Source organism: Melitaea cinxia, chromosome 27 (genome assembly GCF_905220565.1).
Source record: "Melitaea cinxia chromosome 27, ilMelCinx1.1, whole genome shotgun sequence".
In the NCBI taxonomy this organism is placed as follows: Eukaryota; Metazoa; Arthropoda; class Insecta; order Lepidoptera; family Nymphalidae; genus Melitaea; species Melitaea cinxia.
In genome coordinates this window covers 5,322,605-5,336,706 of record NC_059420.1, presented here as the reverse complement: position 1 = coordinate 5,336,706, position 14,102 = coordinate 5,322,605, and the positions used below count along the sequence as shown (strand labels likewise).

The 14,102-nt window shown below is 40.1% G+C and overlaps 1 protein-coding gene across 1 annotated transcript; it reads left to right on the top strand.

Annotated features, from left to right (window-relative positions):
• The first annotated feature begins 7,545 nt into the window (after positions 1–7,545).
• On the top strand, positions 7,546–8,993 carry LOC123666908. The gene is made up of 2 exons (XM_045600926.1): positions 7,546–8,396; positions 8,489–8,993. The coding sequence occupies exons 1-2, from the start codon at positions 7,546–7,548 to the stop codon at positions 8,991–8,993; spliced, it is 1,356 nt and encodes a 451-aa protein (XP_045456882.1).
• Positions 8,994–14,102: the final 5,109 nt, after the last annotated feature.

The following is a 14,102-nucleotide window of genomic DNA, read 5'->3' as shown; positions in this document are numbered from 1 at the left end:
TCTTAGATTATATTTTCAAGAAAATGATGTGTTTATATTGGATAGGGGTTTCAGAAATTGTATAAGAATGCTAGAAAATTGTAATTATCGGCCATATATGCCTGATTCTCTATTAGAAGGCGAACACCAATTAATAACACAACAGGCCAACTGGAGTCGTTGTGTAACAATATGCCGCTGTGTAGTTGAGGCAGTAAATGGACATTTAAAAAGAGATTTTAAGCTCCTGAGGCAATTTTAATAAATCTGTGACAAATATGATGCAGAACTTTCAGATAGCTGCCAGTCTCCTTAACCGATTTGGTGTTCGTTTTCGTGATAGAGATGATTCTAATGAAATAGTTGCAATAATTAGAGAGAGAATTAATTTTGAAAATAATTTAGCACTCTTGATTGAGGAATTAAATATGAATAGAAGGTTTGCTGTTTTTCAGAGTATAACAGCTGACCGAGATAATTTATTTGTTTCCTAGATTAAGTTACAATGATTTAGTACTATTTGCTCTAGGTACTTACCAGATAAGGCAAGCCAGATCAGATATGGGGAACATATTCGATTCCATGGATCATATACAATAGAAATATGTAGAGACACACAAGACTTTTTTCAGTATAATCTGAGAGGAAGTGGTGATATAACATTGATAAGAGGAAAAATTAAGTCCAGACAGATTTCAAAAAAACAATATTGTCTACATTTTAATAGAAAATAATGTATCTGGCAGAGCTGGTATAGTCGAATACTATTGTAATTGTTTGGTTGGTCGACGAACCATTGGATGTTGCGCTCATGTTATGACATTAGTGTGGTACCTTGGATGGGCTAGATATGAAGAAACTATTATAATAGAAAGCAAGGGTTCTACAAGGATGGTGGAAGGCGATATAAGGTTGCTGAAGAATAGACGCCGTGCGCTCAAGTGTGCTATGACACGAATGGAGACCTTTGTAGATAAAGAGGTTACTAACGTCGGTGAATGTATGTTGCTGGCGCGAAGGGAAAAATTAATAAGTAATTACAATGATTACGAAATACCACTTTGAAAATTTCATTGTTGGATGAGAGTGATGAAGACGATGTTGCTGGCGTAGAAGAGAAATATTTCTGAATGTTGAGCAAAATTGATGATCGTCTAAAGGAGTTAAGAGAAAGTGAAGTTACTAAGGAGCCTGAAGGCCGCGTGGCAATCAGAGTGAATTCTCAATTATCCACTTTAGATATACCAAGGTTTGATGGTAAAGACTTTACCAAATATAAACCTTTTATGGACATTTTTAAGGCAGTAGTTGATAATAATCTCAAACTATCAAACGTAGAAAAGCTGTGCTATCTCCATAAATATCTTGCAGGTGAGGCATTAGCAGTCATAATTAATTTACCTTTAATAAATGAATCCTACTCGGAAGCTTTATTACTCTTAGAAAAAAGATTTCATGAGAATGCACGATTAATAACAAGTCATATTAATATGTTAGTAGACTTACAACCAATCCAAAAAGAGACAGCTGCTAATATAAGGAATTTTTTGGCTCAAATCCTACAACACATTTATGCATTAAAAAAATTAGAACAACCAGTACACAATTGGGATATGTTATTATTGTTCGTTCTATCTAGAAAATTGGACACATATATATAGGGCTTACTATTTAGATAAAGAAAATCCTCTAGAACTTCCTACTTTGAATGAATTTATATCATTTTTAGAAAAGCGTGCAATGGCTCTTGTGGATAGTCCGACTGAACGGAATTCGAACTATTTTGATAAATCTAAAAATAGTAAAGTTAATAATAGTATAGTGTCAAAAATATAATTAAGTATTTTGTATGTTTGTATGTAGTAATGTATGTATTTATGTATGTATGTATGTCTGTGTGTATGTATGTTTGTATATGTGTATGTATGAATGCAAGTTTGTCTGTTTATGTATGTTTATATTTTTATGGTATTTAAATATGAATTATTTGTTCATGTATATACTAAGTCACTAACGTTACTCTATATTTCCTCCCTTTTTTTCTTCTTTATCTGAATTTTTACTGGCCATCGATTTTACACACCGACAAACGTCTGCTCTTGTACGTCCTAAGGTTGGCTGGTAGAAAATACTTTTAGCATTAAGCCCGCATTTTGTACAATTCTATAATGTATTGTGCAATAAAGTATTAATAAATAAATAAATAAATAAAAATAGAAAAAGAGTGCAAATTTTGTAAAAAGAATGGTCATCAAATTCATATGTGTCCTAGTTTTCAAACAGCTATTTTTCAAGAGAGGTTAAAATTTGTAAAAGCTAATTTTCTATGTAATATTTGTTTAAAGTCCCATACTGGAAAATGGTAACAGCAGGTAATTATGTTGTTTCTCCGTAGGAAAAATACGAAAAATTGTTATTACTCGTGTTTTCCTGTAGTGTCCCCCTTGTGTTAACACCGCCCCCCGCAGCCCCCGGTGCCAGTTGTACTCGTGGAGTCCCCCGACTTCACTTGAGGAAGCGGCCGGTAAAGTTGCGTGGTGCACTGTCCCCGCAAGGAAGTGGACGCTGGATGATCCTGCACGTCTTTGATGTGCAAAGGCACCTGCAGGATCACAACGTTGGAGTAGCCCGATGGCCAGGACTATCAGTCGCGGAAGGTTAAACCGGTGCCTGCTCGCGAGCGCCTAGCTGGGCCTCCTCTAGGGGTCTCACCTGGCTGGGTGGCACGTATCACAATAATCAGTAATAATATTATTACTGATTGTTGTGATAAGGATTATATTTCTCCGATATCCGCAGACAGTAAGCTTCCTTCATTAACTTACGTCATTTCCCATCACGGTGTAAATACGTGAAGATAAAATTACTACAAAAATCCGCATGGTCTCGGATGCTAGTGCACTTACTGATACACGAGTTTCACTAAATTATATTTTATTTTCCGGACCAAATTTGCAAGCAGACTTGTTTATAATTTTGCTTAATTTCCGTTTACTTCCAATCGCACTGTGCGCTGATGTCGAGCGAATGTATTTGCGTATAAAGGTACATCCACAGTTTTATAAATTTCAACAAATACTCTATCGCTTCAACACTTCTGATCCTATTCAGTTGTTTGAATTTAAACGTGTAGCACTCCGCACGCTGCGACAACTTGCAGACGATGAGAAAAATAATTTTCCACTCGCCTCTGAAGTGATTAATGGTGGTTTTTTCTACATGGATGACATTTGTTGTTCCATAAATGATGTGCACTCGGAGCAAAAGGTAGCCTTGCAACTTATTGATATGTTCGCTGCTGGAGGTTTCAAACTCCATAAGTGGTTAAGTAACTCGCCCGAAGTGCTCTCTTCTCTTCCGCAAAACCATTTGCATCCACCATCACTCAATTTTGCTTCAACCGCAACATAAAAGGTTTTATGCGTAACATGGGAGCCTCACGAAGACAATTCTTTCATTCACCCCGCTTAGGTACCATGTACTAAGCGAAAAATGCTGTTTGTTATAGCCCTTTATGGGATGTAATGGGTTTCGCCGCTCCTTTAATTATGTTCGCTAAGCTCCTAATTAAAGAGCTTTGGTTAATAAAGCTGGATTGGGACGACGAGCCTCCATCGCATATCAAAACCCAATGGACAAGGTTCCAAAGTGAACTTCCACTTTTTTAAAACTTATCGCTCCCGCGTCACATTGGTGTGACTCGTGGTTGCAATGCTGCACTTTATGTTCGCATACAATCTGAAGACGGAGTTTCTGTACGCCTATTGTACGACTTGTAGTGGTGTAATAGTATATAAGATAGTATTCTAATACAACAAAGGCAGTCTAATATCAAACGTCATTCGTTTCTCTTCTTGAGGTATCGTATTCCATTCTTCCTCTAGCGCAGTTTCGAGCTCGACGATGCTTGATGGAGCCGTATCTCTAGCTCGCACCCTCCGTTTGAACTCCTCCCATAAATGCTCAATGGGATTCAGACCAGGACTGAGGGCTGGCCACATCATCGTCTCAATTTGCACCTCTTGAAGAAACTGGCGAATAACACTTGCTGTATGGCACCGAGCATTATCATACATCAATAGAAAATCTTCTTCTATGTACCCTGCATAAGGAACAACATGATCGAGGAGAATGATTTCCACGTACTTTTGAGCTGTTAGACCACCACTCCGACCACCACCAGGCACGAAAACAAGCTTGGTCTTCCCTTCATATGATATTCCAGCCCACATCATGACTGAACCACCGTCATATGATACTGTTTCAGCGAAACAGCATTGCGAGAACCGTTCCCCTGGACGCCTGTATACTCGGTCTTACCTGTCGTACCCATGGAGACACATTCTGCTCTCGTCAGTGAACAGGATGGAGCTCCATTGCTCAATAGTCGAATTGAGGTGTTCACGAGCAAATTGAAGTCGGGCTTGACAGTGAGCTGCGGTCAATTTCAGGCCTCTGGCTGGCCGTTTAGGAGTTAAATTGGCTTTCTTCAGGCGTCTTCTAATTGTCCACTGACTGACAGCCACTCCTCGAACCCTCCTGAGCTCCTGTTGCACATCAACGCCCGTGAGATGACGATTTCTCAACGAAGTTGAGACAATGAAGCGGTCGTCTGTCTCAGATGTGTTCCGGAGTCTATTGGTTTGTGGTCTCCGAACGAAGCCACTAGTCTCTTGAAACCTTCTGTATACTCGTGAAACAGCTGATTGGCTCATGTTAAGTTCACGAGCGACTTGCCGTTGATTATGGCCCGCTTGCAACAAAGCTACAACTTGGGCCGCTGCTTCTGAGGTAGTGTCCATTAGATCGCGATTAAAATACTGGGAGTTTAAGGAGATGTGTACATGCCAACATCGGTCGAGTGAAAGATAAGAAATATGGGTCACGTGAGCTTTTATACATGATTTAGTATCGCAGCTCGTGGGTACCGCAACGAATAATTTCTGTAACGCTCATGTTTGACCGTATTTATTTAAAAAGTTTTGTCATTGTTTATTTGAAAATTGCTATATTTATGAAAAAAAAATATATGTCTTTCGAATAAAAAAACTTTTACGAAAATCGGATAAGCCATTTTCCGAAAAATCAAACTTATATACCAATATACGGCTTGAGTCGATTCAGTTGCACGCGAGTGTAGTTATAGTTGTTAGTGTACATTATCAGTACCTACCTACTACTAACCACCTTCATAGATAGTGGTTAGGAACTTGATAATGCACTAGATAGTAATATTTTTTCACACGAAATTTCAGCATAAAAGTTATTGATTTACGTTGTCATTTACCAGTACTTTAGTGTGCTTTAACATAATATAGTCTTCACCAACCTCGGTAAAAAAAAAAGTTAAAAATAAAAACAAAATGAGTGAATTTGTTGTGCCTCGACTAGTATTATGCGAATTTTTTATTGACCATGGAACAAAATCAGAAGATATTCAAAAATACTTAGAACATCACCACCATTTGTCGTCTGAAAAAAGTGAATTAATTGTGAAACGTATTCAAAAAACGCTTATAACAGCGTTTAAAGATCGGTGGACCAAATCTAACCGAACTAAAGAAAGTTTCTTTAGTAATAATATATCGTGGTTAAACGGTGAATTTAAGGTACAATTCGAAGAAGCACCGATGGATATTACACCTATAACATCTGAAGAACGTGGACGTCCACCAAAGTCTTATGAAGATCTATCAGAGAAATCAAAAAAAAAAAAAAAAAAAATATGGAATTGGTACAAGAATATGGACTCGAGTATATACATAATGCATACGTTCAAGGATTGCGGGCTGAAGGAGAAATCGAAGAAGCTACTGTTGTTTCAATGATGCGGAATTGTGAAAGAAATGAAAAAAGGATCATGAAGGAAAAATTATTGCATGAAAGTCGCAATGGAACAGATTTTACGGTGGATGAAGCTTTAAGTATGTTTGCAGATTTAGATCTTTCGAAATCACAATACGGATTACTTCGAGCATGTTTGATTAACAAAACTTCGACATATTGCCATCATATAATATACTGACGAACGCCAAAAAACTGTGTTATCCTCCACTATCCAGCATTCAAATAACCGGTATAAGTGCTAAAGTAAATCTACAAGTTGGACAATCAGACTGTTATTAGTGCAGTGCTACGGACATTGGACTATTGAACTATTAGTAGGTCAGTGTAGTGTAGTGTAGTGATCGTTCGATTGTCGGACAATATAAGTGCAAGGACTTTTTAGTGTCTTCGCGTACGCGGATCCGCTTCTCCCGGAGCCGATCAACACACTCGGAGGTACAGGTTAGTCGTAGGCACACATCTCGGCCACCTAAAGGCAGAGACATTAGGGTACACACGTAGGTACTCACTCGCCCCTGCCCCATGGCAGGGGGGAAACAATTTCTTCCCTTGTATTAGATTCACCCCGCGTCCACTATGGACGCCTCTAAAATGATGGATAGGATATTCATGTTCCTAGAGTGCAAATACCCCGAGGTCTACACCGACCTCACGAGCGAGTTAGCCCCTCCCCCTACGGGTTCGATTCCCGAGTGCCCGGCCTCTCCTGAGAGGGACGAGGACCGCCGAGGCATCAATCACATGGATGTCGCACATCCCGATCAGGAATGCAGCGACAACTCTTGTTCATCCAAGTCACACCTCTCGGACTCCTCGGACTCCGAAGGGTTCGGAGCCGGTCCGCAATCAGCGGAAAAAACGGAAGGCTAAGGTAGCCAAGGAGTCCCTGCCGTCCAAGCGTTGTGCGACCATAGCACGCAGCGTCTCCCCCGCTCACCCCTCATCCGCTGCTCCCGCAGCTCTCCCCGCAACGCGCCCCACCGCTTCAGCAAGTGATGCGCCCCCCGCGCCTTCAGCGACCCCGTCCGGTCGCTCTATCAAAAAGCCGCCGCCCATCTATATTCAAGAAGTCTGCCGCCACATCCCGACCTAGTCGGACGTCAAGCAGGCACAGTTCGCTGCGCGCTCTCTAGCGCCCTCCCCCCCGGTCCCCGCCGACCGCTCGCTGTGCGATCACACGCACGCCCCCGGTCCCCGCTGACCGTCCGCTGCGCGTTCACACGAACGCCCCCGGTCCCCGCCGACCGCCCGCTGTGCGCTCACACGCACCCTACCGGCCCCCGCCGACCGCTCGCGTCCGCTCCTAGCGTGACCGCGCGCCCGCCCAGCGACTTCCAGTCGCCCCCGCTTCGCTCTTTAGAGAGCAACTCGCCGAGCTACAGTGTAGTGCTACGGACTATTGGACTCTCATCAGTGCAGTGCTACGGACATTGGACTTTCGAACTATCATTAGGTCAGTGTAGTGTACTCGGACAATATAAGTGCAAAGGACTATTATAGTGTGTCTTCGCGCGCGCGGATCCGCTTCTCCCGGAGCCAATCAACACACTCGGAGGTACAGGTTAGTCTTAGGCACACATCTCGGCCACCTGAGGGCAGAGACATTAGGGTACACAAGTAGGTACTCACTCGACCCTGCCTCACGGCAGGGGAGATACAAAAATTTTGTCTTTATTTTAGTAATTCCCCGCGTCCACTACGGACGCCCTAAGCAAAACAATGGAGAAGCTTCTGAGCCTTCTCCAGCGTAAATACCCCGACGTGTATAATGACCTAACTAACGAAATCGAAAGAGACATTTCGGGTTCGATTCCCGATGGCCCGGCTTCTCCCGAAAGGGACGAAGACCGCCGAGGCAACTTTGAAATGGAATTAGCAGCATCCGATTCTGATTGTAGCATCTCGTCCCAGGAGTCGAGGCCGGCTTCTCCGGCTTCCTCCGACTCAGACAAGTTCGAGCCCGTCTTAAAAAGCAGAAAGCGAAAGAAGGTCAAGGCCTCTATAAAACCGCTGCCATCCAAACGTTGCGCGAACACAGCACGCAGCGAAGCCCCCGCACACCCCACATCCGCCGCTCCCGCGGCTCCCCCCGCAACACGCCCCACCACTTCAGCGAGTGAATCGCTCTCCGCGCCTTCAGCGCCCTCGTCCGCCCGAGCACCGAAAAAACCACCGCCAGCCTATATCCAGGACAAAGCGGCATGGAGCTCCATCTCCAAAAAAATGGAGATTAAAAACATCTGCCCAGAGTCGGCTAAAGCTACATACCAGGGCATCCGAGTCACAGTCAAGGACTCGGAAACCCACCGTCGCCTCACGTCTCTCCTTAGACAGGAGAAAATTTCATTCCACACATACGCGTTAGATGACGAACGTCAACAACGCGTAGTCATCCGCGGTTTACCTTCGGAACTGAGCACGGAGGACATAAAGACGGACCTTCTGTGCCAGAAATACCCCGTCAAACAAGTTTCGCGCATGTACCATCCACGTACAAAAGCGCCGTATCCCATGGTACTAGTCGTTCTCGAACTCTCCCCTGAGGGGAAAACCACCTCTCCGGGCTTACCGTAGAGGCCCCCAAGAACCGCGGAGAACCCGGCCAGTGTCACCGCTGCCAATTCTACGGGCACTCCGCCCATAACTGTTACGCAAATCCTAGGTGCGTTAGGTGCCTAGGCGACCATGGCACCACTGACTGCCCCCGTAGGGTCCTCGACCCCGAAGTTCCACCCAGTTGCGTGTTGTGTAAGCAAGACGGACACCCCGCAAACTACCGCGGTTGCCCGCGGGCACCGCGCAAGCGTCGCCCGAGGGAAACGCGCGGTAGAGCGACCTCTCAAAAGAGGAAGCCGACCCAGGAAACCACCACAGAGGTAACGCCTGCCCCACAGGAGGCTCCTAAGCCCCAACAGTCAGGCATCAAAACCCAGCAGGTGGTTTCGAAAGCCACCCCGACCCACAATAAGGCCCCTCAGGCCGCAAGCGTAGCCCCTAAGGCTAACGCTTGGAACAAGCCTTTATCTTACGTAAAGACTATCCCCACACGGTCGGTAGTCGAACCGACTCCCATAAAAGACGAGGTCAAACGAATGAAGGCCTACTTAGCCGAAGTCCGCACACAATTAGACCGCATGGCAGCGGTACTAGAGTCCTTCGACGTTTAAAATTAATATGACTAAAGCTAGGGTTAAACCACGTTCGCTCAGTGTCATTACTTTCAATGCAAACGGCCTTGGACCACAACTTGATTTGGTATGTCAATTTTTGAGGGAACACCCGGTCGACGTCATGCTAGTGCAAGAGACTTTTCTCAAACCGGGTCATAGAGCACCTTATGTGCCTAATTATAATTTTGTTCGAAACGACAGAGTCACCGCACTCGGCGGCACTCTTATCTATTACAAAAAGTGCAACAAGTGCAAGTGCAACAAAAAGTGCAAGTGCAGTGCAACGGCACTGCGTGCCGTTAGACCCTGCGCCGCTTAGCGAAATCGAAGCATCATTGTGTCGACTCAGTATGACGGGCCACCAGGCCATCACCATCGCGTCAGTTTATTTATCTCCCACTAAAAAATTGCTCAAGAGCGACATTAGGTCGCTATTCTCAACAGGTAGCGCGGTCCTTCTGGCCGGCGACCTAAATAGTAAACACCCCCGCTGGAACTCCCGCACGAGAAATAGCAGAGGAACAGAACTAGACAGACTGACGTCACTCCCCACTCTAGACATATGAATAATGGACCCCTTCGGGATGGCGAAATAGCCAAGGTGCTGAATACTTACGAAGACAGTGACGATGGCATGGAAGATGAAGATGACAGTATTGCAGATCCCGATTATCAACCTGAAAATGATGATATGGAGCAAGAAATTATTTGCGATGAAAATGAAGCAGATGGCGTAAACCTTGATGAGATTATTCAATTTTTAGAAGATAGTGAACAAGATCCGTCTCCATGTACTGCTGCTACATCGACTATACCGCAAACAAGTCAACCAGAGCTTTCTAGAAAGCCACAAAAACTAAATTTGCGATGGAAGAAAAAAAACCTGATTTTGAATGACCAAGAGTTGCGTTTTTTAGGAAATGAAAATTTAACAGCAGATATTTTAGAGCTTGAAACACCCATTCAGATTTTCTTTTTTGTTTCCTAAAGGTTTGATTGATTTTACAGAAACACAAACGAATTTATATATTGTACAAAAGGATCCCAATAATAATTTTCGAGTTTCTTCAAGAGATATTTAATAATTTATTGGTATAGTCTATATAATGTCTCTGATTCAACTTCCTCGAGTTACCAGTCATTGGAATAGCCAAATAGGTACTCCTATAATTCAAGAGATAATGCCCGTAAAGATGTTTCAAAAGATCCGTCAATTTATTCATTTCAATGATAATTGTCAAATGTTATCCCAAGAACACCCTGAATTCGACAGACTGTTCAAAAATTAGACCACTTGTTCAAAAATTGAACGAAATCTTTTCCAAAGTTCCTTTAGAAAAATATCTTTGCGTTGATGAGCAAATATGCTCACTAAAGCGAGAAATCCGCTGAAAAGATATAACCCAAATAAGCCTCACAAGTGGGGCTATAAAATGTACGTTCTTAGTGGCATCTCTGGGTTTGCGTACAAAATTGAACCTGAAACTGGCTCAGAAAATGTTGTTTTACCCGGCGAACCTGATCTAGGTGCATCTTCAGATGTTGTCATGCGTCTTTCGCGAGAAATACCTCGCAATAAAAAATACAGACTATTTTTTGACAATTATTTTACGTCGTTGCTATTGCTAGAATATTTGGCAAAAAATGATGGCGTAGAAACAGGATTCCAGATTGCAAACTACCTGCAGAAAAAGAGATGTCAAAAAAGGAAGAGGGTATTCTGTAGAGTATTTTGCTGATGTCAATGGTGTGGATATAACAACCGTAGCCTGGAAAGATAATAAAGTGGTAAATTTAGTATCAAGTTTTGTAGGTGAAATGCCAAAAGCGCAGGTGAGGAGATACAACAGAAAGACCAAGCAGTATGTATCAATTGATCGTCCAAATATTGTTGAAGAATACAAACGATAGCATTATAGGACGCTATAAAATACAGCTCCGCAGCAAAAGGTCGCAGATACGCTTGTGTTACCATTTGTTGGACCTAAGCATGGCAAACTCGTGGCTTCTTTACAGAAGGATTCATAGAGCAAAGGGCTTGCAAGAAAAATATTTGAACTCTGCTGATTATCGGCTTGAAATTGCAACAACTTTATGCAAGCTTGGTGTTCCATCGAATATGAAGAGCCATTCTGGTGTCTCACAAACGATGTGCGAAAAATGTGGTGTTGCTCTGTGCTACAATAAAAACAATAATTGCTTTAGGCTATTTCACCTTAGTTAATTAACCCTTTTGTTGCCATGTCTCATTTCTGTCACATTCCTTTTAAATATGTTTATTTTAAGAAAAAAAAAATTAAAAATAAAAGAAAATACATAATCTAAATTATCAGAATTATCAAAACAACTTGAAGTGTGGTGTGGTATAACCCCAACCTCTAAATCAAATAGATGTAACTAATCTAATCAAACAAATAAATATAAATGTAACTATGTCTCTATAAAAAAAAACTACTGAATCTTAACAATTGTCAAAAGAACATCTTTACTAAAAACTTTGAAAGTCAAAACCTCCTAAAAGAAAATGAACAAAATACCTAGGCACAATATGCAGTGCAAACAAGAATGAATAATTACAATATGATTTGCTAAAAACAAAATGAAAAAAAAAATATTTACTTTTAAAATTTTCTTACACACTGACAATTGTCAAAACTCAAAATACTACTAATATTACAGTATTTTCAAAATCTACGGGTGATATACTCATCAAACAAGATAACATAAAAAAAAAACATTATACTCGCAACAAAAAAAAAAGGTATCAAACTGTGATTACAACAAAAAAATTCAAAATAAACCATGGGTGTTATTGTTTCACTTTAATATCTATTGTTTGTATATGAACATTACCATTTAAATTAATCCGTGGGCGCCATTTGCCACCCGGCCCATTGTCGGAAAAAGTTGCCCGACTATTTCGAACTACAATGTGCCGTTGACAAAGAAAATATTTAGTAATAAATCTTTAGGGCTAGGACCAAATACAAATTTTGAAGCAGGTTGGAAAAAGATTTAAATAATAAACCAACTAGTAGTTCAACATTAAGGTAGTTTAATTTCAATTTTCACACTTACCCTCATGTAACAAAATATAAAAATAAGCCTACCTAGCTAACCCCAAAAACCATCACTTCAGAAATTACAATCTAAACAATTTCTAAGGTTGCTCAGTCGTAGAGAGAAGGTTCTTTAACATTTTCTAACATTTAAAAATATATGATGAGTATAATGAGCTTAACGAGTATACCACCAGAATTCTAATAACCTTGTAAAAATAAGCATCTTGTAAAAATAAGATAGATAGAAACTAAATAATGATAAAGTCTATACCTTCTTCTTCACTAATTCATTACCAATTACTTCAATTGTCAATTTGCTCTGGACATCCACCGGGTGTTAAGGTTTCAACAGGAAGTTTCGAGGAGCAGGATCTCCAGCCCAAAGGGGTTTTACTTTAATACGGACAGGTGTTTCATTGCTCCGGTGATCCACGGTAGACTCAGCTTCCAAAATATTGAAGAGATACCCTCTGGTGTTATTTAAATTCTAAATTCAAATATCCAGGCATCGATGATTGAAGTTTAACGAAAATGACAGAATGAAATCGAAATATAATTTTAAGTTTGAGTTCTGTTTGTAACTCATTTAAGTTCCATTTTAATTTCAAGTTATAATTTTCATATTTAAATTTTTTTTTTTTTCTACATCATGGTAACCCAAGTGTATTTTCTTTTAAAAGTAATAAATTTATTAATTAGTTACATAATAAAATAAAATAAAACAAAAACCCTGAAACAAAGAAAACACGTTGTCAAAATGGCGGAATAGTAACCTATTCAAAATTTAAAAGAATGGTTTGAAATCTTACCAGAGCAGATTGCATATGTGAAATCTCTCGTTCCCACCATCCCCGAAATCAGATAAAAATCTATTTCATAAAAAACAAAACAAAGGAAGCTTAACAAAAGTAAATTGCGAGTTAATATGACACCTATAAGTTATCACAAACCATAAAGGAAAAGGTCCCACCAAAATATCGAAATTACTCACCATTATTGTTGAGATAAATAAAAAAAAATATTCTTCTTTAGAGACATAATTTTATAATACAGGCGAACCTGGCCAAAAAACAACGAAAACGTGATATCTTTCTCTCGCCATCTCCAATCACGGTCGAAGCGAAAATCATTCAACCTGGCAGTGTTGCCACTCAAAATTAAAAATTTATCCATTACAGCAAACCGAAAGAAATCTATATAATTTTTTTATTATTATTATTTATAAAAACAATTTAGACAAAAACCCTAAGCAATTAAATAAATATTTAAACATGAAACGATGTAAAAACAAAACCGTGCAAATACATAGCAACTCTCCAAGCACGCCATCTAGTGAGCCCACAAGCTTCGCTAGACAAACCTCAATACTAGGATCTATAGTAACACTGCGTTAGAACCAGATGTCGCTATGCACAATATTTTTATTATGTTACAATTTGTATTATTATTATGTTTGTTTTTTTTTATGAATTTCAGGATTTTTTATAATTGTGATTATTTATTGATTATTTTATATTTATTGATTATTTTATAGTTTTTGAGTATTTTGTTTTTATTGAATTGTTTAAATTGTTTGTTAAATTTAATGTTACTTGTTGTGACAAACTTAACTAACGCATTGGGTTACTGTAATGTTAGTTCTAAGTTTTTTTTTAATGCATAAATAAATAAATACAATGATTTCAATATCTAAAACGACAACAATAAACTCGCATGTGTTACTAAAAAAACAAAACGGTCAACATAAGGGCCGGCGCGGCGTCTACTCTTACGAGTCTCTACAGTTTGATATTTCGTCGTAGGTGGTTTTATTATCAAGTGTTTTTTTCTAAATTTTAGAAATTTTATGTACTTTCTTATACCTCGTCGGATAGGTATTGAAATCAGGTACTTATTTATGTGTTTTGCACGTATTTTTTTTTTAATAATATTTTATTTTACGAGTAAATAAAAACGAAAGTATGACGCGTTATTTTATACTGTCACGACTTTCAAAGAATCTAGTTTAAAAGTTTTAGCCTCTAAGTGATGATTATTAATTTAG

Bases quoted from the DNA above. Each gene is read 5' to 3' on its own strand.
- LOC123666908 (XM_045600926.1), top strand. From the start codon at position 7,546: ATGGAGAAGCTTCTGAGCCTTCTCCAGCGTAAATACCCCGACGTGTAT. The intron at 8,397-8,488 runs GTAGAGGCCCCC...CGCAAATCCTAG, and splicing joins ACCACCTCTCCGGGCTTACC to GTGCGTTAGGTGCCTAGGCG.